The sequence below is a fragment of the Manis javanica genome, chromosome 3, assembly GCF_040802235.1.
Source record: "Manis javanica isolate MJ-LG chromosome 3, MJ_LKY, whole genome shotgun sequence".
NCBI classification, from domain to species: domain Eukaryota; kingdom Metazoa; phylum Chordata; class Mammalia; order Pholidota; family Manidae; genus Manis; species Manis javanica.
In genome coordinates this window covers 109,194,465-109,221,781 of record NC_133158.1, presented here as the reverse complement: position 1 = coordinate 109,221,781, position 27,317 = coordinate 109,194,465, and the positions used below count along the sequence as shown (strand labels likewise).

At 38.0% G+C, this 27,317-nt stretch overlaps 1 protein-coding gene and 1 non-coding gene across 9 annotated transcripts in view; both read left to right on the top strand.

Moving 5' to 3' along the window:
• The window catches only part of APP (amyloid beta precursor protein), a 241,096-nt gene that overhangs the window by 174,845 nt on the left and 38,934 nt on the right, over window positions 1–27,317 (top strand). For all 8 annotated transcript variants that reach the window (XM_017650815.3, XM_017650814.3, XM_017650813.3 and 5 more), the window contains 2 exons: window positions 5,670–5,798; window positions 6,661–6,760. In XM_017650815.3, coding sequence (XP_017506304.1) covers window positions 5,670–5,798; window positions 6,661–6,760 — 229 coding nt within the window. The remainder of the gene's footprint in view (window positions 1–5,669; window positions 5,799–6,660; window positions 6,761–27,317) is intronic.
• Window positions 22,728–22,834, top strand: LOC118968331 (U6 spliceosomal RNA). Its single transcript, XR_005055953.2, has one exon. It is a non-coding gene; the product is annotated as a U6 spliceosomal RNA (small nuclear RNA).

Genomic DNA, 27,317 nt, shown 5'->3' with positions numbered 1-27,317 from the left:
TTTACACATTTTGCATTTATATGCTTGAGATTTCTTAAAATCCAAAGTGTTAAACTGTAAAAATAATGGCCCTGAACCTTTGAGAACAGGAGAGAATTGCTTTTTCTTGGTGGGTGATTAACTTTCCCATTCAGTGTTGGAAGCCACTAGGGTGCAATTTAATGTTCCAGGAGAGGGCTTTTTAAGTCCCTTGTGACCTGGGAAGGTGAGGGTGCTCCCCTTATGGTGACTCATTTACTTTCTTTATCTTGGCAGGATTATACCCCAGGCCTTTAAAGGGCTCTCAACAAATCATTCCGTCTCATCAGGAAATAGTTTAAGACACAAGTGTCTGTGACAAGTTGCCAGACTTCTAGATCAAGCATAATGCTATGGAGTAGGACAAGAGGGCCAAGTATTCACAATTTAGTACACTTCCACATTAACTGTAGAATAAAAAGCTATATATTCATATGTGATAGGCATTGAATCAGTTGAATGTGTATAATTGAGCACAAGTCCAGGGGTACCAAATTTGTGAAACTGCATAAAAGAAGCAAGTGAAATGGCAATGTTACCTGAGAACAGAGGGAATTAATTTTTTTAAATTCTGTCTTTTCGAGAGAAAGGCCAGGGAATTTCTTTCAAAATTACCTACATAGATCTGACATCAAAATTCCCTCCATAATAAAATAAGCTATGACATCATTTGAAATCAATGAAATGAATCTTTTGTTGATAGTTTGAACATGCTGTAGAGTCCATTAAGTTTCTTCTGGGAAGCGTTCCATGTTAAAACAACTTCTAAAGGACTCCAGCACACTGCATGATAGATCAAGTGGGGTTGTAAAATCAGTATGTTCCATGAAAATCGGGAATGCATCTCTTAGAGGGATGGTAATTTTTAACTTGGATATATTTTGATCCTGGAACTACTTATAAAATTATATTCTGCCCTAGGTTATTATTAATTTAATTAACAAACATTTTAAGTAATCAAATTATGTCAGGAACTGTTTCGCAGCAAGAGAGATGTTAGACTTGCATTCCAAAAGAGAAAAATGGTTAATGTTCCTAAGTGTAAGTCTATTTTCAGGTTAAGTCTAATCTGAAATGCCCAGTCTTAACCCTTTCAGAAATTACTTCCGATTTTTTTTAATTCAGTGTGACTATGAAATGAATTTACTGCAAATTGAAAAGTAGCATATCAGAAACAAACAGATACTTTGTATTTATGGGCTAAACCCTTTCAAAAACAATAGTGACAATAAAAAGAATAGGATATAATTTGCCCCCTTGGGTACATCTTTTCATTTTATTATTTCTGTTCTTTTCTATAAATTTTAATAATAAGACTAGCCATCCAATGCCAGTATAACCAGATTGCAGTATTAATACATAAATATCTAAATTGTGATAAAGAGAAATTTGGCAACAAAAATGGTATATTGCTAGTTACAGAAGATTTAAAGACTTGAGAAAGATTGAAGTTAGATGCACAGAAGTTAAAAACATGTTTCTGAAACTCTACTTAACTATCAGTATCTTTGATGAGAGTATCAATAGCTTTTGATGAATTCTTAAGCTTTTTTTCCTAATCATGTGAATAGTCCTGTCTTTAAGTATTGTGACAATAGTAGAAACAGTTAAAGAAATTATATTTCTATGAAGATAACCAGGTATTTTTCTCCATTATTTTCATATGAATGTTTCTGTGGTTTTAATTAAAATTTTAAAAAAATTTATATTTGGCCTAGCATAATGATGTAATAAAACTGTATATAATTGAGATTCCCTTTTATTCTACAATATATGATACAGCTCTAGAAATACCTAGTTTTATGCCTTGGGAATTCTGTATTCTGGCTAATAGTTGTAAAGGCAATTATTTCTTTGTTTGAATAAACTATGCACAAATCATATACCAAAGCATGGCTTCTTTTTTTTTTAACCTAAAGCAAATGAAAATATAAAAGTATAGGGAAATGTTATCTGTTATTCTTTCTTAACTAAAATATTATTTATTTCTAAGGTGAAGATACAACCACTATTTTTACTTGGTATGATTTCTCTGCCTACTGCAACATAAAAGCTAATCTGATTTTCTTTTCATTTCTAAGCATGATTCTTAGAATGTGTGTACATGAATAAATCAAATAGAAGCCTGTAATTCATTTATGGAGGGACACTGTAATGTCTTCCTGAGCATCTTTTTGAATTATCACATGTCCCAAGGCATAGGCAGTAGGAAGAAACGACTTATATTTATACGGAGGCACTCACAGTGTGCATCTGAGTGCGCATAAGCAGTGATCAAGTCGGCCTACTTGGGCTCTCAAGGCTCATTATTCTTGTAGGAGCTTTGTTCCCTGGCAGAGAGCAGAAGCCAGGCTGAGGCCTCTGGAATTGCGAAAGCCTGAAGCCTGGCTGCTGGTGTCACTGTCAAGCTCTAGGGACTTGGCAGGGGTGGGAGGGGTGATAGGAATATAGTTCTGAAGCATACAAAGAAATGTCAGTCACTAAATGAGATAAGCAATTTTAAGCCATTTAATTATCCATCTTCACAAGATAAAGATAGATTTCGAACTAGAATCCTTACATTCACAAAAGCCTTTTCACCAATACCTTCATTCATTTTTCCAGTTACCCTAAACAGATTGACAAAAGACCATCCTATCTTGCTGTTTCTCCTCCCTACATCGGACACATTGGCTAAAGCATAGAGAAGTGCCAGAAACCAAGGACAGTAATTGAGAAATTGAATAAGCTAAATCTGGAGGTTTTTTGCACCATTACATTGAAAGAGAGGGTATTAGCATGTCCCAAAAGAATACTGTCTGAGCTTAATAAGATCTAGACATTCAGGCAGGGACTCCTAGAAGAGACTCTAGTTTCTAACCATTCAATTATTTCTTTCTGTTTTCAACTCAAGTTACTTTTTGGAATTGTCTTTATCTCGGTTCATTTCAGCATTTGCTTCAAAGGCACGATCACATAGTGATGAGGAAGGCGGGCTCTGCAGCCAGAGATTGGGCCGCCTGTTCTTGCTCTATCACTGTCCTGCTCTGTGTAACCAACCACAAAGCCCTCACCCTCTCCTGGGGTACATTTGCCTCATCTGTGAAGTGGGAAGAGCAGCTGTGCCTCTGCACAGGGTTGATAGGAATATTTGTTGAGTTAACTATGCATAAGACATATAACCTCATAAGCAGTCAATAAATGTTGAACTATTACTGTTTAGAGGAAAGAAGGGTGTGGGGCTGGAAGGGAGGACTGGGTGGAAGAAATAGATGTATACTGAATACCTGCTATGGGCTGAGCATTATGCTGGGTAACTAACATTTTTAATACTCAAATACTCGATATAAAAGATAGTGTTATCTGAATTGCACAGATGAGAAAATTGAGGCTTAGATAATTTTGAGACTCGTGTTCATTTTAAAATCGATGTCAGTGGTAATTAGCAAGTGAGAGTGTATGCCCTTTGTGGGATAGTGGAAGAAGGGGAACCCCCAGATGTTAGTTACCAGAGACAACCTCGCCATCCCATACTTTGAGATTTAGCTGAGTGCCGTGTGCCAAGGCCAGCTTGGAGCCATTACCTTCTGCTGTTGCCATTACACACTTGGTGGACAAACCCTTTCAGGACAAAGTGCCTTACAGAAACATTCTTACATCACTAACTGCACAAAAATGAAATAGAAAGAAGAAAGTTATGTCATCATAAAGCCATCCTTATTTTAACTAAAGTATTTTTTTCTTACATGAGCTCTTCAAAGAAAAAAATTCTATTTTCTTCAAAACAGTAAAGGCTTTTTAATAGAATAAAATTAAATAGAACAACTAAGAAACACATTAAGCCAGTCAACTGTGTAAGTGAGGGGCAAGGACAGCACGGGTAATTGCAATTAGTGCAACCCTTTCTGTCTTCAGCCTTGGAAGTATAATTGTAATAGAACTAGAGGGAGTTTTCTAGGCCTGGGTGTTGAATAATGAGCAAGCGTTGAGGGTATGAAAAATACTGATTGCACAATCCTGCATACAAAATATCTGTCACACTCAGCAACAGTCAGACTTGAATTTCTGACCTTCTAAAAATTAGTTCTTTTTAATTAGTGTGTATAAACCTATGATCTTTTAAATATATGTATTACTGATGTAGCTGGTCAATTGTGATCTTTTACCACTTTTATTCTTTTAAGATTTAAAAGACCATTCTCTGATTTGTTGATTCAACCAGATTTCACAGTCAAATAAGCATTGAAATGATACGTTGCCAAAAGCTGTTTTAAGCTGTGATGTCTGCCCTATTTTGCGGGATTATGGAGACACACATTTTTTTCTGGGGTAACAAATAAATAAGGCAGATAAGCACAGGTTTATTTTCTTTGTATTGTATGTATTTACCTGTTTTCCTAAGAATGTGGCCTGTGGAACGCATAAATACAGGCAATTACAGAGTACCCTCTCTCAGTCAGGCCCTGAGTACTGTGTGATTCCTGATAAAAATAGACTAGATCTGGCCCTTGAAGCTCTCACAATTGAATAGGACAGCCAGAAACAGAAGTAACTTAATAGACTATGTTAAATGCAATAACGGAAATTTTCATAGCATTTCATGGTAGCCCAGAGAAAGGGTACCACTTCTACTCAGATGTTGAGGAGGTAGCCCCTAAGTTAATGAAGCAAAATGGGGAGGCACATTCCATAAAATGCTATAATCTCCATCCCCAAAACATACTTCCTGGGAGTAAGTTCTGTACCTTCCAACTGGTCTTCAGGTGCCCATGACTCCTAAATTAACAGTAACAAGTTTTGCGCAAATGACCAAAATTCTGGTCCTGACGTGAACTTCCACAGGTCATTTTTTGTTTTGTTCTATGAAGAAATGTATGTCTTTGGAAATCATTTTACAAAATCATAGAGTAGAATGCATACAGCAATGGAATTGTTGAAGATGAAAGAGGCTTTGTCCTTTTTTCATTAGCATAACTGTTTTCAAGTAAGACTAGAATAAAATTGAAATGGAACCAATTAGAAAAGAACAGAAGCACTTAAGACAATTGTTGCTGAAAAAATTAGATCTGATGATGTGGAAAGAATTTAATTAAATTTCAAAGTCAAATAACTACAGTTCTGCATTAGCCTTTCTCCTAGGAAAATATCTCTTAGAATTTGTTACTCTTTGGCCTACAAATTGGTAGTGGTTAAGTTGTCAATTATTTTCCTCATTTTGATTATTATACTGTATATACTACCGACAATGGGATTATTTGTGGAGCATTACTGCTGAGAGAACCACTAAGACTGCGTGTGGAAATGTGCTCTCATATGTGCCCCTGTGCATTTGGGTGGACAGAGGGGAAGGACCTAACTTGAATCTACAGATCCAATATCAACTCTCCAGGAGCAGAATGCTGCTGTTTAAGAAGAAAGTATTGATTTAGGAGAACAAGCATCACACATGTCAGATGCTAAGTACTCTAGTAGAAACAAAAGTGGCCAGTGGACTAAGTAATTACCCATTAAGAAAGGAGTGGGAGAATTGTATAGAAAAGAGAATTGCAAAAAGATGACTCACAATCCTTTCTATCATGGGATGAGTCATTGGGACCTCTGACCCAAAGCCTTTGGAAGAAGCAATATTTTGCACAAACCTGGAAATTTGTTTCCTTTTCTTGCCCCCACAGCCTCGCCATGTGTTCAACATGCTAAAGAAGTATGTCCGTGCAGAGCAGAAAGACAGGCAGCACACCCTGAAGCATTTTGAACATGTGCGCATGGTGGATCCAAAGAAAGCTGCCCAGATCCGGTCCCAGGTAGGCACAGAGGGTGGTTGTTTTCTGCATCTTTGACAACCGGCACTCCTGCTTTTCGACTTGGATCTTTAGGTATTCCCAGAGTAGCTATGGGTGGTGTGCTCTGTAGCAAGAACTCTTTAATACCTGATAAATTCTAAAGGCTTGTCTTAGACCAACAGGTGGCTTGACATATTCTGATTTATGAAAATCATAAGGAATATAAAAATCTTAAGCATCTACTGCTACTTATTCTTAAGGAACCATTTAAAACTCTGATGACTAAGACGAAGAAAAAGGTTGTATTAACAAAAACCTCTAAAATTGGTTCAACTAAATTGTAACAGGCAGTTATAACCCCATTGCTACCACAATGCTTGGATTTAATGTGACCCCAAATGAAGTCTTATAATAATACGTCTCAAAGGTTGACAACTGGAATCTACCTCTGGCAATCCGAAATTTTATATTTCCTTACACAGAGGAATTTAAAATAAATGAGCAAATAAATAGCATGAAATATCTAGTCAAATTGAAATGTATTCCTATCTTTTGGAAGATTTGCACAGAAACCTATTTAGGACATTAGGCATTATTTGGGGAGCCTCAGTGTTAGGAATCAGTTGGGCAGGAATGTTCTTTTCAGTTGGCTCTGTACTGTATGGCTACAAGCTTACTATATGGGAAGTTTAAAGCAGCCCCAACGTTAGAGAATTAAAAGATGGGAGAACGGACAGGTAAGGATGCCCTTTTGGGTTAAAAGTTCCAGCAGGATTTTGTCAGTTTTATCTTAGAAGTTTGTGTCTGCCTGTGGTGCTTGAAAAGGAAAATGACTATTCCTTACTAGAGGAGGTTTACCTGGAGCTGTCATCCTTCGGTGCAGGTCATGACACACCTCCGTGTGATTTACGAGCGCATGAACCAGTCTCTCTCCCTGCTCTACAGTGTGCCTGCTGTGGCCGAGGAGATTCAGGATGAAGTCGGTAAGCAAGGTGGTTCTTTTCATGCTGTGCCTATGAACACAATTTTCTCTGGTATGAGAAAATCAGGGAACTGAGTTCATCCTCATCAGGAATCACCAGTATTCAAATATGTGGAAGGATAAAGAACAGATTCCTTTTTACAAAGAAACTCTTGAGGGGTGGAACTAGCTCTCACCTTAGCAGTTACATCAGATCATAACTATGATTTCTTACAAAGTGGGGGGCATAACTTAATGGTATATCTGTGTAGTAATGAACCACTTGTTACTGGATTATACTTGTCAACAATTTTCTTCTACTTTAGTCAGTTGTGTAAATACCTCCTTATAGTCGTTTGGTACTTCACAATCAATTCTTTCTTCATCTCTTAATTCATTATTATCTTAACCTTATGAGTAACATGATATCCCTTTTTACAGATGGGAGCTAAACTTAACAGTTTGAGAAATTTGCTTGCCTATATCACATATACCCTAAGTAGCACAACAAAAGCACAAAACAATGACTTCTGATGATAAGGTTATTGTTATATTCAGTAAGACATCTTTCTTTGATGCTCTCCTTCCCCCAACCCCCAACATAGCCATGAGGGTTCTCTGAACCTCATTGTTGTTTGAACTTTGTTGTTGTTGTTGTTTGAACTTAATTAAATATGTGTTCACTATCTTCCATTAAACTTTTATTTTGAAATAATCATACACCAAAAAAGTTGGAAAGATAATAAAGAGAAGTCCAATACATGATGCCCACCTTCCTCAATAGTAATATCTTATATAACTATAATACATTATCAAAGCCAGGAAATTGACACTTTGTGCCCACTGTCTTTCATGCCCTTGGTTTTCCTAATGACCTCTTTAATATTTCATATAGGAGATCTCACATTTATGTGTTTCTCTACAAGGGAGTAAAGTATCATGTAACATAATTCTCCACAAACCCCCCAAATACCCGAAGTTACTTAACTTTATTTCACAAAAGTCCATAGATGAAAGTTCTGCTAGTGCCTCTTTCCACATAAAGGAAATGTGTATACTGTGGAAATCTGGTGCACAAACTGTCTGCCAAGAAGCAATGTGTATGTGGATTGTCCCACTCTGTAACAAATCCTGCCCTGTTAATAACCTTGGAAATACACGCAGGTTATCTGAAATTCTAACACCCAGGATGTTGTGAATGGGTAGACCCATTACAGAAATTCCTCCTGTGAAGTGCCTGAAAACACCCCGTGGCTTGCTGTTTACATTTCCTGCCAACGCTATTCTATTCTTTCTTTTCAAAATTAGTACTACCTTGTAAATGTTGTTCACGTTATATCAAGTATTTGGCATATATCAGGTGGTGATGGTGTGGTCAGTATTGTGTATTAACAGAATCAAGCATACTTCAGGCTATATGCTTGGAAAAGAAACTTCATAATATGTCATCAAAGTTTTTGTTGAAAAGGAGTAGCTCAGTGTTGAGCAAGATCTTAAGAGGATAGTCAGTAGATTTTAGTCTACACCATGGACTGAAACAGGCTTTCCAATTAATTTTTCACTATTAAATTTCCTTTAGGTATTTTTCTAACAAGAATATTCATTTATATTTCAAAATGATTGTTTTTTAATATTTATCCTATTATATTAGTTATGTATTGATATTACCAATATTATGATAAGCTTGGTGGCTTAAAGCAGTGTCTGTGGGTCAGACCAGGAGCCACTGAAATGGGTCCTTCACTTTAGTGACTCTTAAGGCGGAAATCAAGGTGTTGGCTGGGCTGCCCTCTCCTCATAGGCTCCACCTGGGAGTTGTGGGTGGTTGGGGCTCACATGGCTTGGGTGGAATTAAGTTCCTTGCAGCTGCCATTCCCAGGACATTACTTTCTTGCTGGCTATCCACTGGAGACCACCATCTTCACTGGTTCCTGGCTACAGGGTCCTCCCCAACATGGCCATTTGTTTGTGAAAGGCAACAAGGGAAAGAGTCTTCTAGAAAAACTGTTAATACATCTCACGTAATTAGTCATAGAAATAGCATCCCATCATCTTTGCCTCATCTTAGCCTATGTTTGGTTCAAAACAAATTACAGGCCCTGCCCACATTCGAGGGGGGTTATGCAAATCATGGATACCAGCAGGTGGGGACCAGGGGGTCTCCTTAGCATGAGTCCACCACAATTGTAAAATGCCTACTTTACAGCTGGAAACACAGACGTAGAACACCATATGTCCCAGATAGTCTGAGAACCATTCACTCCAAATCCCCCCATGGAGAAATGGAGGCCCATAGAAGGGAATGGGACTGCAAAGATGGTGTAATAAGGTCAGTGGTCAGGTGAGAGTGGGACCCTATTACCCTACTCCTCTTCCTCCATACCATACCAGCTCCTTCAGCAAGCGACAACATCAACTGAGGTGTTGTCAGAAATACCAAACTATAGAGGAATAAGCCACTGCAAAGGACTAGAAAGTTGATGACTAATATTCCACTCTCACCCAATGATTATGGTTGACTCCTTCTAATTAAATTATCAGTACTTTTATCCAGCAAGATGCTACTGAAAACAGTGGCCACTAATGAGTCACACTTACACAGAACAGATGGTGATTCAGGCATCTCAAGTGTTGCAAAATGCCCAAGAAGAGGTCCACACAGTATACATCAAATCTCTGTGACCAGGAGGATAGTCAGATAATTCAAATCATGGAATTTTTTTCTGCAAGAAAAGGTTAACTATTAAGATGGATTAAGAGCATGTTTTTTTCTTTAATGTTTTTGTCTTTCTCAATATAGTAGACACCAAATCCTGAAAGATAATCTTTTCTAAAAAAAATCTTGCCTCCATTTTTTAAATGGTTGTTTCCTATATAAAGAGAAGCTTGCATTAATGAACTTCCATTAAATAGACCTGTGTACCATTTGAGCTCCTAACACCAAAGCTAAAATAACTCACTTTTAAAGCTGGATGTAGTTGAAACAGGGTCTGCCATGGGTGCTAAGTGTTTTAGCTGAGTAGTATATAAGCTGAGTGGGAATTCTTTGAAATATTCTCTTTACTTTTGCATGTTTGAAGTCCCATAAAAGAAGTTGTGTTTTCTCTTTTCTGTGTTAGCTTATTTTCTAAATAGAATTGTCACAAATTTCTTACAGTTCATGTCTTATTCTCTAATAGTTTCTGACTAAATGTGTTATCATGAGTCTGATTTGCAGTTGTCTTTTATATATAATCAGACTTTAGGTTTCGAGTCAATTCAGTGCAAATAAGGATATGAGAATTCAGCTGCTGGCAAAAGGCCAAGATCTGAAACTACCTACAAGTGCTTATAAATGCAGGCAGTTTATGTTTGTTTCTGTACATAGAATAATTTTGATTGGATAAATACAATAGTTTTATTAAATGTGGGTAACAGTTGCTCCTGAGATATGAAGGGTTTTTACCAGTCTGAGGAACTGACAATGTCTTTAGTGCCATAGTGATACATCTGCTTCATTAATTTATGCTCCTATTAGGAGAGAATTCTCTGTAATGAACCAAAACGAAGAAGAAGCTAGCCACAGAAGAAAGAAGGCAGAGCAAAAGTGGGAATTGGCATAAAGTTGTGAGAACAGTGAAGTGTTAACTGGCCAGAGCATAGATTCACCATGCCAGTGAATTCCGGCTCAGCCTTTTTATCCACTGTGCTTTCCTGAGGAATCCCATCAGTTTTTGCTGCTTTACTGTGAACTCCAGTAAATCCCGAATCCATTGCTTCCTCTTTAGGACTGCCCAAGTTCCCTGCTAAAATACAAATAAAACGTGCATGTAGTTCTTCCTTGCTTTAAAAGTGGCATCCTTCAGTACATGAAATGTCCATGTTCCTATAAATCCTTGACTAATTTGCTTTGCGAGCCTTTCAAGTCACAGCCTTATAGCAAACCAGTGAATGTCTGTTACGATGGTGTTGATGGGTCTGTATGAAAGTTCACCCTTGAGGTCTAGGGACACCACATACATATGTGGCAGGTGGTTTAGGGGAAAAGTGCAACTGATATTCATCCTACATCCCACTCACAGAGCTGAGCCCTCTGGCACTGCCCACCTAAAATAGGACTTTCCTGTACTTTACACGAATGCAACATACAAGCTTGTGACAACCCTATTGAATTCAGTGATAGCACCCTCAGTTTATAATTGAAGAAACTGAACTTCAGGGAGAGGTCACTAACTTGCCCTTAACAGATAATGAAGGGAATTGGGGCCAAGGTCTGCCTGAGTCCAAATTCCATGCTCCGTCTGCTGTACATTCTCCTCTCTCGGGTGGAATTTTCTTCTATTTAACCTCTAAAGCACCATGTGTCCATATCTAAAAGCATATTCTACTTAGTATTGAGGTATTTATTTACATGTCCCACCAACCACTGCTGCCCCATCCTTGCAGCTCCTCTGGGTATATCTTGGTCATCTGCATCCTCTGAGTCCAGCAGAGGATCTAGTACTTGTAGGTATTAGTAAAGGGAGGCAGAGCTGAAGCAAATCCCCAGACTGCAAGGTAGATGGTCCTTAGGTTCATCAAGTGGACTCCTTCAAACCCTGGAGCCCCACCCTGAGCTTCTTCATTAGTACCTAATGGTACATTGTGGTACCAAACCAGTCTTTCCTCAGCCACAACCTTTTCTAAATCTGTAATTGATCAAGCCGACAAAATGGGTGCAGTTGGTAAAGGTAACAAAGAACAAAACAGAGTTAGAAGTACTTGTTAATAACATTTTATAATTTTGTCATATCATTTCTTTGACCTTCTGCTGTTTGGTTATTGCCCAATTCACGTACCTTTTTTTCTGTAATAAATTGAAGTACAAATGAATAAATCCATTCACATACTTAGATACTTGATTTATTATATTGCTTGGTTTGGGTGTCCCATCAGCCAGAGTCTAAGGGTATTGATTTGACTTGCTTCACCAGTAAGTATGAATTATCAAAACTGCTCTATTAGTTTGATAAAAGCTTGCATTTTCTTTTATAATAATTTTTCAGTTCAGTTTGAATTAGCAGGTGCAAGTTCCTGGCACAGTTATTTATTATTGAATTTTTCCTTTTTTTAAAAACAGAAAAGCTATTTGCATGCAGATTATGAAGTTTACTTGCAAAGAAAGACTAAAAGGAAAACAACGTTTTTGGAAGGGGAAAAAAATCACTCTATTCATTTAAAATAGCTTGTTTAGAGCTTTCCTTCTTTTATTCAACAAATCATAGATTTTTTATTTCCTCTTCAGGGTCCATACTCTGTCTTAATCATTTTTAACCCTTCAAAAAGGCAGGGATCCTTCATCTCTACTGTTCAGTTCAACCTCTGCTTGGTCGGATTGCTATTTCAAAATGCTGGGGAGTTTTTGCCCTTTGTGTTCTTCCTTAAACCTATGCTAAAGGGATTCTCTTATACTCTTTCTGTCAGCGCTGAGGTTATTTATCAAAGTGCTTCATTTTGCAGCCACCTCAAAGCTAAAAATTTTGTAGTTCACAGTTTAGAGTTGGGTGCTTCAAAATTCTGTAAAGAACAATTAATGAGAAAGGCAGTAGGAAGGAAAGAGGGAAGGAAGGCGTGATTGTTTCACACACTGGGTTTTTTTTTCCTTTAGCATTCAAAATCAATAAAAACATGAATTATTATAAACCATATGTTGGAAGGATCTCTTACTGAGCAAATCCAGAGTGAATGGGGTAGAATTGAAATACGTGGCAAGATATCAAGAAACTCATGCTAATGAAAGAATGCTTATAACTTATTATTATAATTTTACTGTGGCCTCTTGATAAAATGTTCTGCTCTTTGGGAAAAATACAGCATGTTCTTTCAAAGACAGTGTTTCCATTTAGTGTTCCTAATAAACCTATTGATTTTTTGATTTAATGAATGCAAAGTAATCTAGGTTTATAGGATATTTACAACACTTGCTGGACTAACAGAATGGAACATTCATTACTACTGAGAAATGACGATGAGAAATATATTGTCAAGTGAACCTACATATAAGCATTTTATCTTCAAAGTGGGAAAGTATATTATGACAGTAGCACCTTAGTTTTCTGATGCTTTGACTGCCATGTTGATATGTCTCTAAACAGCAAGATCCAAACCTGTCAACACCAGTGAGTTCATAACCTCAGGCTCAACTGGTCTGTAAACAGTCTTCAGTAGGTTACAGCGTTAGTGTTTAACTTGCCCATACCCATTAGTTTAGTGTTTCGTATACTTTTAGCTTTCTGCACTTTTTTTTACATGATGTTTAAGCTGTCTTTTTCTTTCTTAAGAGCTTAGTTATTTAGTCTGTAAACATAGTGTGTCATTCAGATGATCTGTGGAAATCACTCTTAAATTGGTAAATTGTTGACATGTAAGTTATTCAGGAAAACGACATTCAGGAAAACTGATGTCGTTTTCCTGAATAATTTTTATGGTTTTCCCTCCTGGCAAGTATTTTTTGTTTCTAGCCCATAATTTTAAAGGGAAAGTCAATCCTTTAGCAATATTAAAAGAATACACTTTCTAGAAGAAATGAATATCAGAAGATTTCATTTAAAACAGATAAGCATAATCTCTACTATTGTGACAGACAAACTTTCGACATTAATATGGAATTCAGTGTGGTGTGTTGATCCTACTTCTTGGGGTCCAGTTCACACTAGCAATTATTAGATGATGTAAATATCAACCACACTGTTCACTTCATGCCATTGCAGTGGCTCACCGTGGATTATTTTTCAGCCTAAATAAATATATAAGTGGTGTCTATTCAGATCTTTTGCCCATTTGTTAATTGGGTGTTTGCCCTGCTTATTATTAAGTTGTAAGAGTCCTTTATTCCACTCTGGCTACTAGTTTCTTATCAAATATCTGATCTGAAAATATTTTCTCCCTTTCTGTAGGTTGTCTTTTCACTTTCTTGCTATCTTTTAACTAGCAAAATTTTTAAACTTTGAAGTCCAATATATCAACTTTGTTGTTATTGTGCCTTAATATTATACATAAGAACCATTGCTCAAGCCACCGTCAAAAGATTTATACCTATATTTCTAAGAGTTTTATAGTTGAGCTCTTACCAGATCTTTGGTTGATACTGAATTCGTTTTTATATGTGGTATGAGGACAGGGTCCAGCTTCATTCTTTGCATTTGGATAGCCAGTGTCCCAGCACCACTAGTTTAAAAAGACTATTCTCTCTGTCTTGAATGATCTCAGAACCTTGTCAAAAATCAGTTAACCAGTGATATATGGTTAACTACATATTTCTTGATTCTCAATTCTATTCTTTTCATCTGTATGCTTATCTCTATTATAATACCACACTGTTCTGATTTTTGTACCTTTATTGTAAGTTATGAGATTGGGAAGTGTGAGACTTCCACCTTTTTTTTTCAAGATTGCTTTGACTATTTGGGGTCCCTTGCTTTTCCATATAATTTTAGGGTCTTTTTTCCTCATTAATGCAAAAAAAGGTAGTTGAAAGTAGGGGTTGTTTTGGCTATATAGATCCATTTGAGGACTATTAATTTTTTTAGTGAAGCTTTGTAAACACTGTAACTACTTGAATACATACCCACTATGAGATGATAACATTTTGGCTCCATTTAAGAGGGTTAATGTTTAGAAGTAGCAAGAAAATTGATTTATGACACTGTACCCTTTTACTCCAAATTTTGGTGAGATTGGGAGCTTTCCTTACATTATGATGACTTACACATCAGTAGTTTTTGCCTGTTTTTAGACCATTCTTGTTCTAGTGTTCATGGGCTCCACAGCTGGATGGGCAAATGAATCCTGAGGTGGTACCTCCCCCACCAGGTTCTGCTGATCCCATGATGATCCACGGTGGTTCTAGAGTATTTTCCTAACCCCTAGTCCTTACGTATGGCCCCCTAATTCAAATCAAAATCCAAAAGAAATCCTTAGTAACTACAGTGACTGGGGAGTGAAGTCACACCACAGCAGTGGCTACTAGATTTTATTTCCTGGCATGGAACCTTACAGCAGATGTGTCCTGATATTTTTTTTCTTTTTCTTTTTTTGGTAGTCTTGGGAACAACCAGTGATTTTAGACTGGAAGAAGAGCTGGTTATTTTGCTTTTCACAAGAATCTGTCTTCAAGGTTCCTATTTTTTTTTTGTATCAATAATCTACAATTACATGAGCAACATTATATTTATTAGACTCCCCCCATCACCAAGTCCCCCCCACATACCCCATTACAGTCTCTGTCCATCAGCGTAGTAAGATGCTGTAGAGTCACTAGTTGTCTTCTCTGTGTTGTACAGTCCTCCGTGTGCACCCGCCTCATTATACATGCTAATCATAATGACCCCTCCCTTCCTTCCCATCCTCCCCAGTCCCTTTGCCTTTGGTAACTGTTAGTCCATTCTTGGGTTCTGTTGCTGTTTTGCTCCTTCAGTTTTTTCTTTGTTCTTATACTCCACAAATGAGTGAAATCATTTGCTACTTGTCTTTCTCTGCCTGGCTTATTTCACTGAGCATAATACCCTGTAGCTCCATCCATGTTGTTGCAAATGGTAGGATTAGTTTTCTTATGGCTGAATAATATTCCATTGTGTATATGTACCATATCTTCTTTATCCATTCATCTACTGATGAACACTTAGATTCCTTCCAATTCTTGGCTATTGTAAATAGTGCTGCGATAAACATAACGGGGCATATACATTTTTCAAACTGCGCTGCTGCATTCTTAGGGTAAATTCCTATGAGTGGAATTCCTGGGTCAAATGGTATTTCTATTTTGAGCATTTTGAGGAACATCCATACAGCTTTCCACAATGGTTGAACTAGTTTACATTCCCACCAACAATGTAGGAGGGTTCCTCTTTCTCCACCACCTCACCAACATTTGTTGTTGTTTGTCTTTTGGATGGTGGCGATCCTCACTGGTGTGAGGTGATATCTCATTGTGGTTTTAATTTGCATTTCTCTGATGAATAGCGATGTGGAGCATCTTTTCATGTGTGTGCTGGCCATCTGAATTTCTTCTTCTCTGACCATTTTTTTATTGGATTATTTGCTTTTTGTTTGTTGAGGTGAGTGAGCTCTTTATATATTTTGGATGTCAACCCTTTATCAGCTCTGTCATTTATGAATATATTCTCCCATACTGTTGGATGCCTTTTTGTTCTATTGGTGGTGTCCTTTGTTGTACAGAAGCTTTTCAGCTTGATATAGTCCCACTTGCTCATTTTTGCTTTTGTTTCCCTTGCCTGGGAAGATACGTTCATGAAGAAGTTGTTCATGTTTTTTTCTAAGAATTTTATGGTTTCTTGACTTACATTCAGGTGTTTGATCCATTTCGAATTTACTTTTGTGTATGGGGTTAGACAATGATCCAGTTTCATTCTCTTACATGTAGCTGTCCAGTTTTGCCAACACCAGCTATTGAAGAGGCTGTCATTTCCCCATTGTATGTCCATGGCTCCTTTATCATATATTAATTGACCACCATATATGTTTGGGTTAATATCTGGACTGTCATTCCTGTTCCACTGGTCTGTGGGTCTGTTCTTGTGCCAGTACCATATTGTCTTGATTACTGTGGCTTTGTAGTAGAGCTTGAAGTTGGGAAGGGAGATCTCCCCTGCTTTATTCTTCCTTCTCAGGATTGCTTTGGCTATTCAGGGTCTTTTGTGTGGTTCCATATGAATTTTAAAACTATTTCTTCCAGTTCATTGAAGAATGCTGTTGATATTTTGATAGGGATTGCATTGAATCTGTAGATTGCTTTGGGCAGGATGGCCATTTTGACAGTATTAATTCTGGCTAGGCAAGACCATGGGATGAGTTTCCATTTGTTAGTGTCCTCTTTAATTTCTCTTGTAGTTTTCAGAATATAGGTCTTTCACTTCCTTGGTTAGGTTTATTCCTAGGTATTTTATTCTTTTTGATTCAATTGTGAATGGAATTTTTTTCCTGATTTCTCTTTCTCCTAGTTCATTGCTGGTGTATAGGAAAGCAACAGATTTCTGGGTATTCATTTTGTAACCTGCAACTTTGCTGAATTCAGATATTTGTTCTAGTATTTTTGGAATGGAGTCTTTAGGGTTTTTTATGTACAATATCATGTCATCTGCAAATAGTGACAGTTTGACTTCTTCTTTACAAATCTGGATGACTTGTATTTCTTTGTTTTGTCTGATTACCATGGCTAGGACCCCAGAACTATGTTGAATAATAGTGGGGAGAGTGGGCATCCCTGTCTTGTTCCCAATCTTGGAGGAAAGGCTTTCACTTCTTGCTGTTAAGTATAATGCTAGCTGTGGGTTTTTCATATATGGCCTTTATTATGTTGAGGTACTGCCCTCTATACCCATTTTGTTGAGAGTTTTTATCATGAATGGATGTTGAATTTGTTGAATGCTTTTTCAGCATCTGTGGAGATGATCATGTGGTTTTGTCCTTGTTTTTGGTGATGTGGTGGATGATGTTGATGGATTTTCAAATGTTGTACCATCCTTGCATCCCTGGGATGAATCCCACTTTATCACGGTGTATGATCTTCTTGATGTATTTTTGAATTCTGTTTGCTAATATTTTGTTGAGTATTTTTGCATCTATGTTCATCAGGGATATTGGTCTGTAATTTTCTTTTTTGGTGGGGTCTTTGCCTGGTTTTGGTATTAGGGTGATGTTGGCTTCATAGAATGAATTTGGAAGTATTCCCTCCTCTTCTATTTTTTGGAAAACTTTAAGGAGAATGGGTATTATGTATTCTCTGTAAGTCTGATAAAATCAACAGTAAATCCTTCTGGCCTGGGGGTTTTGTTCTTGGGTAGTTTTTTGATTACCGCTTCAATTTCATTGCTGGTAATTGGTCTGTTTAGTCTTTCTGTTTCTTCCTTGGTCAGTCTTGGAAGGCTATATTTTTCTAGGAAGTTGTCCATTTCTTCTAGGTTTTCGAGTTTGTTAGCATACAGATTTTCATAGTTTTTATGTTTCTGTGGAGTCCATTGTGATTTTTCCTTTCTCATTTCTGATTCTGTTTATGTCTGTAAATTCTCTTTTTCTCCTAATAAGTCTGGCTAGGGGCTTGCCTATTTTCTTTATTTTCTCGAAGAACCAGCTCTTGGTTTCATTAAATTTTTTTCTATTGTTTTATTCTCCTCAATTTTATTTATTTCTTCTCTCACTTTTATTATGTCCCTCCTTCTGGTGACCTTAGGCCTCATTTGTTCTTTTACCAATCCCAATAATTGTGACATTAGACTACTCATTTGGGATTGTTCTTCCTTCTTTAAACAGGCCTGGATTGCTATCTACTTTCCTCTTAAGACTGCCTTCACTATGTCCCACAGATGTTGGGGCTCTGTGCTGTTGTCATTTGTCTCCATATATTGCTTGATCTCTATTTTAATTTGGTCATTGATCCATTGATTATTTAGGAGCATGTTGTTAAACCTCCATGTGTTTGTGGGCCTTTTTGCTTTCTTTGTACAATTTAGTTCTAGTTTTATTCCTTTGTGGTCTGAAAAGTTGGTTGGTAGAATTTCAGTCTTTTTGAATTTACTGAGGTTCTTTTTGTGACCTAATATGTGGTCTATTCTGGAAAATGTTCCATGTGCACTTGAGAAGAATATGCATCCTGCTGCTTTTGGGTGTAGAGTTCTGTAGATATCTGTTAGGTCCATCTGTTCTAGTGTGTTGTTCAGTGCCTCTGTGTCATTACTTATTTTCTGTCTGGTGGATCTGTCCTTTGAAGTGATTGCTGTGTTGAAGTCTCCTAGAACGAATGCGTTGCATTCTATTTCCTCCTTTAGATCTGTTAGTATTTGTTTCACATATGCTGGTGCTCCTGTCTTGGGTGCATATATATATTTATAATGGTTATATCCTCTTGTTGGACTGACCCCTTTATCATTATGTAATGTCCTTCTTTATCTCCTGTTACTTTCTTTGTTTTGAAGTCTATTTAGTCTGATACTAGTACTCTAACACTTGCTTTTTTCTCCCTGTTGTTTGCATGGAATATCTTTTTCCATCCCTTGACTTTTAGTCTGTGCATGTTTTTGGGTTTGAGGTGTGTCTCTTATAAGCAGCATAAGATGGGTCTTGCTTTTTTATCCATTCTATTACTCTGTCTTTTGAGTGGTGCATTCAGTCCAGTTACATTTAGGGTGATTATTGAAAGATATGTACTTATTGCCATTGCAGGCTTTAGATTCATGGTTACCAGAGGTTCAAGGGTAGCTTCTTTACTATCTAATTGTCTAGCTTAACTCACTTATTAAGCTATTATAAACACAATCTGATGATTCTTTATTTCTCTCCCTTCTCATTCCTCCTCCTCCATTCTTTATATATTAGGTGTTTTAATCTGTACTCTTTTGTGTTTCCTGCGACTGCTTTTGTGGGTAGTTGATTTTATTTTTTGCCTTTAGGTAGTCTTTGGTTGGTCTGCTTTCTTTGCTGTGGTTTTATTTTCTCTAATGACATCTATTTAGCCTTAGAAGTGCTTCCATCTAGAGCAGTCCCTATAAAACATCCTGTAGAAGTGTTTGTGGGAGGAAATTCCCTCATCTTTTGCTTGTCTGGGAATTGTTTAATCCCTCCTTCATATTTAAATGATAATCGTGCTGGATACAGTATTCTTGGTTCAAGGCCCTTCTGTTTCATTGCATTAAATATATCATGCCATTCTCTTCTGGCCTGTAAGGTTTCTGTTGAGAAGTCTGATGATAACCTGATGGGTTTTCCTTTGTAGGTGACCTTTTTTCTCTCTCTGGCTTGCTTTAATACTCTGTCTTTGTATTTGATCTTTGCCATTTTAATTATTATATGTCTTGGTGTTGTCCTCCTTTGTCCCTTGTGTTGTGAGATCTGTGTGCTTCCATGGTCTGAGCAACTATTTCCTCCCCCAGTTTGGGGAAGTTTTCAGCATTTATTTCTTCAAAGACACTTTCTATCCCTTTTTCTCTCTCCTCTTCTTCTGGTACCCGTATAATGCAGATATTGTTCCTTTTGGATTGGTCACACAGTTCTCTTAATAGTCTTTCATTGCTGGAGATCCTTTTATCTCTCTCTGCCTCAGCTTCTCTGTATTCCTGTTCTCTAATTTCTATTCCATTAACAGCCTCTTGCACCTCATCCAGTCTGCTCTTAAGTCCTTCCAAAGATTGTTTTATTTCTGTATTCTCCCTCCCAACTTGATCCTTTAGCTCTTAGATATTTCTCTGCAGGTCCATCAGCATGGTTATGACCTTTATTTTGAATTATTTTTCAGGAGGATTGGTTAAATCTGTCTCCCCATGGCCTCTCTCAGGGATTGTCTGGGTGATTCTGGACTGGACCAAATTATTCTGCCTTTTCATGGAGATACAGGTAGTTGTAGGCAGGTAGCACATGTGTTAGCTGGGAAAACAAAGTCCCTTCCTGCTTGCTGGTCACCCTGCCCTTCTCTGCTGCCTGTGCCGGTTACCCGCACAGCAGGGGCAGCCCTCAGAGCATCCCAGAGTCATGCAGGGGAGAGGCAGGCGCACTGGGTGTGCTGTCCTACAAGAACAGCGCCCCTTAGCACCCTGCCCCAGCCAGCTGCGCCCTGGCGATGGCCCTGGATCTTTCCCAGGTGGCTGCATGATGGGGGGAGGCTCTGAGCGGCTGCTGTTGGCGCAACCACTCCCAGGTTGCTCTGCCAGGGTCAAGCAGGAGGGGGAATGAACAGCAGGCTGTGTATCGCCATGAGGGGCTTCAGGGCTGCATTGCCACCCAGGGGGTTAGGGCTCCCAGAGTTCTCTGGGATTCCCAGCTGCTGGGCTGTGTGTGCCAGGATGATTCCATCCAGCTGTGAGGCCCCTGTTCCTTTAAGACTTTCAAAAAGCACTCACTTTTCTTTTATCCCAGGGGAGCCGGCTACAGGGACCGCTGGCATATTTTACTTTTCTGTTTCCCTTATATTCAGCACACCATGCAATGTATATCTGCGCTCCTGGTGTGGATGACTAGGGCTGGGTATTTGGCAGTCCTGCACTTCCTCTCCCTCCCAGCTCTGACTCCTCTCCTCCCACTGGTGGGCTGGGGAGGGGGAGCGCTCAGGTCCCGCCGGGCCACCACTTGTATCTTACCCCCTTCGTGAGATGCTGAGTTCTCACAGATGTAGATGTAGCCTGTCTGTTGTACTGTATCCTCTGGTCTCTCTGTTAGGCATAGTTTTATTTGTTGTATTTTCAAAAATATATATGGTTTTGGGAGGAGCTTTCCACTGCCCTACTCATGCCACCATCTTCCCAAAACAAAAAATCTCAAAGTTCCTATTTTAAAAGAGGAGGAGAAAGTCACAGCAGATCTGCCACTCTGAATATAGAGATTAATTCAAATTGAGATTAATTTTGAAATATATTTCCACAAAGAATAACTGGGAAGGAGATGAATGTGTTTGCATGTGAGATGGTTTGGAAGGAATGTTAATTTGCCTCTTGTTCAGCTCAGAAGCAAATACTGAAATTTATTTGGCAAGCCCCATTACTCTGTTAACTGATATCCCATCCCATGTAATATGGGCTGCTTTAGAAAGTAAGTCATAGACGGTGGGGTATAAGATCTCACCAAAATAGGAGATCAGCCTGTTAACCTATTCCAAATTATGAGGCATGTGTCCAAAAAAACGTTGACTCAGTATGAATCAGAACATACTCAGAGTCTTTTGGGCTTCATGGGAAAAACAAGGAGCCAAAGGGCAAAGGCCGCAGTGTTACTTAGCTTCAAGTACTATTGACAGGTTGGCCTAAAACAATTTACTTAAAATAGACTACTTAATGTATTTAGTTTTTTATAAATATTATTAGTTTATATGTGTTTATGAAAGCATGAGTTAAATCTTATTACTTCGGTGAAAAAGCAAATAGTGACTACTTGTGTTGTCTTCTGCATGTCTCTGTATCTCTACCTTTATTTGGGGTAGCATTTGGATGAGTCTGCCAAGCCTCTGAGAGCAGATGGACAAACTATGTGTTTAGCTTCCATTTTAACACTGACCTTGATAAAGCTGCTCTAAAGCCAATAGAAATCAGAGACATTGTCACCTTAGGGAAGGAAGAAGGGGCATCTGCAGGTTTCGTGCATCTCAGAAGCAACAGCCTCAGGAAGAGAAGCAATGAATAGCCTGAGCGGCCAGGCCTTGGCAGACTATTCATTGCTTCTCTTCCTGAGGCTGTAATAGTGAAGTGAGGCTCTGAGGCTCTAATGAGTTGCTTCTGAAGCTTTACTGAGTCAAGAAGGAACTTGTGGGGCCTGAGAAGTGGAGAGCTGGAAGTGCACAAGGGAACGTAAGATATTAATACGATTATGCTTATTAGTATTTCAGACCTTTTTTTTTTTAGGAAACTCTAGAAGCCGACCAAATTTCATCTTCTGGGTTTTAACAGGCAAGAGTGGAGGAGGTTGAGAGAGAGTGCTGTTTGAAATTCTAAATTAGTTACTCTTTTGCAAAAACCTGCCCTCATTTCATTGATGATTACTGGGCCTTGAAAGAAGCAAATGAGTCTCAAATGATAGTCAGTATATTTGATAGAAGGGATAGTTGCCAGGCATGGCCTCTCAGGTACAGCATGCACTATAAGGCAGGTACCGGGGATGTAGATGGACTTGAAAGTGTTAATCATTCATAACGTGACCTTTCTTTATTACATTAAAATTTTCTTCTTTATTTTTGACTATTGTACATGTTATGTATTTTCTTACGTTCAACTGTGACCAGATCACATTTGCTTTCTGCTGTTCATGAGTTTCCAATGGTACCAAAAAGCAGTTTTGTAAAATTTTTATATATGAATCTTTGTGAATATAGTTCATGTTATAATTTTTAAATTGTTAAAGTTTTCTAATATCAGACAGCTTTTGCCAAATAAAAAGAAAGCTATCATTGTCACTGAGATATCACCAGGTATACACCTCAGTTCTCAGTCACCACTCTAGTAACTCATAAGGGACTATTCGAGCATCTCACAAGTACAGTGCTCATTTCAGCAGCATGGACACTCAGTTTGGAACAATACAGAAAAGATTGACATGGCTCCTACACAGGGATGAGGTACAAAGTCATGAAGCATTCCATATTTTCTATTCCACTGCATGAGGTGTCTAAAGTAGTAAGTTCATAGAGACTGAAAGTGGAATGGCAATTGTCAGTTAGTGGTTAATGGGTACAGAGTTTTAGTTTGGGAAGGTAAAGTTCTAGAGATGGGTGGTAGTAATGGTTGCACAACATTATAAATGCACTTAACGCCACTGAATGCTACACTTAAAAATGGTTAAAATAGTAAGGTTTGTATTAACCTATCTTACTACCATAAAAGAAATGTATATTTTCATATCACTTGCCATTGTGAATAGCAAGGGGATCCAAGAATTAAGAATGTTAGATCTTCAGTAAGTATTAAATGCCTGCCATATTCCAGATCCTACACCCATCACCAGATATACCACAGGTACAGGGCACAATTTTCCCTACTCAGATAATTTAGAATCTGCTTGGGGAGACTTTGGATAAATACAGTTGAGAGAGAGGCTGCAATCGTTAAGCTGAGCCATGTTGGTTGCCATGTCTCTTGGCATTAGGTAGTATCATCTAACAGTTATTCCTTACTTCTGCCATCACTCACTGAAGATTATTAGAGAAGAGGGAACCATAGTTTTCAACTGGCTCAGCCGTGTCATCATAGGCTTTGAGAAACTATCATACACCCAAGGTCATACATCTGGTCAACAAGACTAAGACCAAATCTGTTCTGATGTCTGTGTGCCCTGTGGTGTTTGCCTGCCTCTCTGCTGACACCAAGTTAAACAGATCTGGGACATGGAAGCTATTTACTCAGCTTCAGGAACTTTGCTTTGAAAATGTTGTGGCTGCAAGAAATGTCCCTCTTTTAGCATATGTGACTGAGAAATAAGATGCTTTCCAAGCACTTATGTCAATGTTAAGGTGTTTATAAAGGATATAAACATCAGATCACTATGCATTTTTGTCACATTTGTATAGAAATCATATCCCAACCCATGAAAAATGACACCAACCATGCCTCCTTCTATAGGATTGCTGTTAGATTTTTCTGTGCAGACAGCAAAAATTTCTCTGAAAGGTAATAATTCTCAGCCAAGGCTTAATCATTTGCGACAGGTCAGGCATAAAGGATTTAGCTCTGTGAATGTCAGTGGCCGAAGCCCTTCAAATCATACACATCATTAGCTTGTCTCCCAGTCCAAGGTGGGGAATCATTTTCATGATTATGGAGTCACAGTTCATTTCTTGCCACTCAGATATAGTTAGAAAAGGGAATAGAAGAGGAAAGAAAAAGAATTTAATCTGATCATGTACTTTATATCTTACATGTGTCTATTGCTTTCACATGTACATGTCACTAATTACCATATATTAATTGTAGGCTCTCTGAGAGTATAAATCATTGCCATTGTGAATAGCAAGGGGATCCAAGAATTAAGAATGTTAGATCTTCAGTAAGTATTAAATGCCTGCCATATTCCAGATCCTACACCCATCACCAGATATACCACAGGTACAGGGCACAATTTTCCCTACTCAGATAATTTAGAATCTGCTTGGGGAGATTCTAATAGTCATGCATTTGTAGCTGCTGAAACAAATTATTAAGTATATGTAGTTACAAATTCCTGTCTTCAAGGAATGCTTCAGTTACAGCAGTGGTTCTCAAAGTGTGGTTTTTGGGCCAGCTGTGTCGGTATTCCCTGGGAACATGTTAGAAATACACATTGTCTAGTTCTACCCCTGATCTCCTGAATCAGCAACACCACATGGGCATCAGCAGCCTTTCTTTTAACAAACTGTCCAGTTGACACTAATGCATGTAAACTTTGAGAATTACTGACTTAGAGTACATTCATCTTATGAAAAGTTAATAAATAGGCAAGGATATGTTCTAGCACCCCAATAAGCCAATTAGATTTACCTATACAGTTATGTCTAAATCCAAAGATAAAAACTATATGCCACAAAAGATGTTTAACGTGAAAATGTAAATGAATTATTGTTTGATTAATTCATAAAATATAACAGCTCCAATTCACAGAAAAAGGTACATAATTGCTGATTAATCATAGATGAAAAGGATGCATACCTCATGATTATATAGAACAGAATGTCATTTTTTTAATTATCAAATTTAATAGTTTATAAAAATCTGTCATACTTTGTCATGAATAAGGGTAAGTGAAACAGAACTTTCAAAAGCTACTGATCAATGTATGGGTGTAATCTTTTTGTAGGACAACTTTACTCTGTCTAATAAAATACACAGGCTATTCTAATTTAGCACCATATTGCTTAGATACACTGGCACACCTGTGGTGAGAAGCACTTCTGCTTGTAACTTGATTCTCCTCAGTACTGTTTATATTTCTTCATAAGCATTACTACCTTTAAAATGTCTGTAAAGGAAGGGCAAATGATGTTCAGTCGACTCAGCTTCCCTTTCTGAGATTCCTTTATATTTTTCTCAAGTTGGGGTTCAGTGCCCCTAAAATTACAGGAAAATTGCAGTATGTGATGCTGGTTGGAAATGCAACATTTCAAGAAACCAGGTGCAAATGGGCTAGGCTAAGCCACCTGTCTAAATAACAAGTGAAAGTGTTGGCCCCTCTCTGTTTTCTTCTTCCAAGACTTTATATTCTACTGTAACCTTAGAATTCTCAGTTTCTCTGTACTTCTGGTAAAAAGGAAGAAGCTACTTCCTGATATACTATTGCTCCCTTCTTCTCCTGCCTCTTAGGTTAGTTGATGTATATCAAAATAAGTTCTAGAAGTTCTTAGCATTTTTTTTAATACTGAGAATGAACATTTAGAGCAAACCAACCAAGTTGAAGAGTTTTTTTGAGGATGGTAACCATAATAGAATAGTCCCTCACTTTTCTTCTAAGATTCAAACTGGACAGTTTCCAGACTGCTACTGGAAATGTCAGTGATCTTAAGGAAAGTGGACAAAAGAAGTTGTTTCAAGACAAGTACGAATAGGTGGGGGCTACAGGAAGTATCTTTCTAACCCAGTATTTAGGCCCTGCCAGAACGTATTGGGAGCCTATAGGCTGAGTCTCTGCCTCATTTCTCTTGCATTGTTTTTGTCAGAAAACCAGTTTCTTGATACTTGATTGCCTTCTTTCCATCTTAATGGAGAAGCCGTCTTATACCTAAGTACCTTGTTCAGGTATAAGAGAAATTAAGGTGAGACGGTTTGGGCTTACTAAAAGATACTTGGTATCAAAAACAAGAAGGCCTAAATAGCTTGTTGATTAACATGGTGTCCCTATGTAGATCAAATATTATATGAAAATACAGGAGAGACTTTGCTTTCTAGATCTTCCTGATGTGAAATGAAGAGATGGGTCCCTTCCCACATCCAGTGTAAACCTGTTTCCATGCTGGTGCCAACACCTCAAGAGAACAGGAGAGTGGCATCAAACCTTAGTTTTCAGATTAAAGATTCTTGGTGACTAAGTGCTTGGTCAACAGAGCCTGTGAGTGTGCTATAAAAATGGTCAAGGCCCAAGGGGTTCAACATGTCTTGCAAAACACTTGAGAAATAGAATCAAGCCTTCAAATACTTGGGTGTGAAAAAGTATAATGTTTTTTCTTCAAAAAAAGAAAATAGTCATATTAGAAAGGTATTGGGAGCACTCTGCCAAAGACTAATTCTGGGTGTTATTTTATATAAGGCTGCGTTAATCTGGGCTTGGGGTCCTTGGAACCCACTAATACAGGGCAGGCTAGTATGATGAGTTGATTGACTTAATAGCTTGTAGCTTGAGCTCTCTCCACTGTCTTACGTGGTCTCAGCACCTTTTTGCCATCAGCCAGTAGGTGGAGAGTATCTGGCATTTGCTGTCTTGGGCTTTGGTACTTACTGTAAGTCCTTGGATGTGAAAAGCACCAAAGAGTTCATGCACTGTACTTCTCTGTGGAAATTGTTATACCAACAATGAAAGCCATTGTTCCTTAATGTGTTGCTGGGGCCAGGTGAAGCAAAGTAACTTGGAAGTCTGGTGAAAAATAGAGATTCCTGGGTCCCATCTCTGACCTACAAAAATCTGCATTTTCCATACCTCCAGGTTATTCTTAAATGTTCAGAAGTTTAAAACTCATGCTTTTGTGAAACAGCAAACATGTAAGGATTCCTTTAGGATTAGGTTATATTTGTGTTGGTCTTGAACATATGGTAATTAATATATTCTGGTATTAGCCATGTGGATTTCTAGTGATGCTTGTTTACAGAGCTGTGAATTCTTTGAGCTTAAATTCATTGAGAATCTATTTAGGTGTGATTCATTGAGAATCTACATAGGTGGGTATGTTTTATTCAAGAATCTACATAGGTGACTATGTTTTATTCAAGTTAAGACTTCAATATTAGCCATGAAACGGGATTGGCGTAAATTGCTTATTAACTTTGATTAACTGTATCTAAAAGGAATAAACAATACAAGCATAGGTAGGGCAGGCATCTATCAGGAAATGCCGTCTTTCATAACACTTGCCCCCTTGGCTCTTGTATTTGCTTTTTTAGAAATTGTGAATC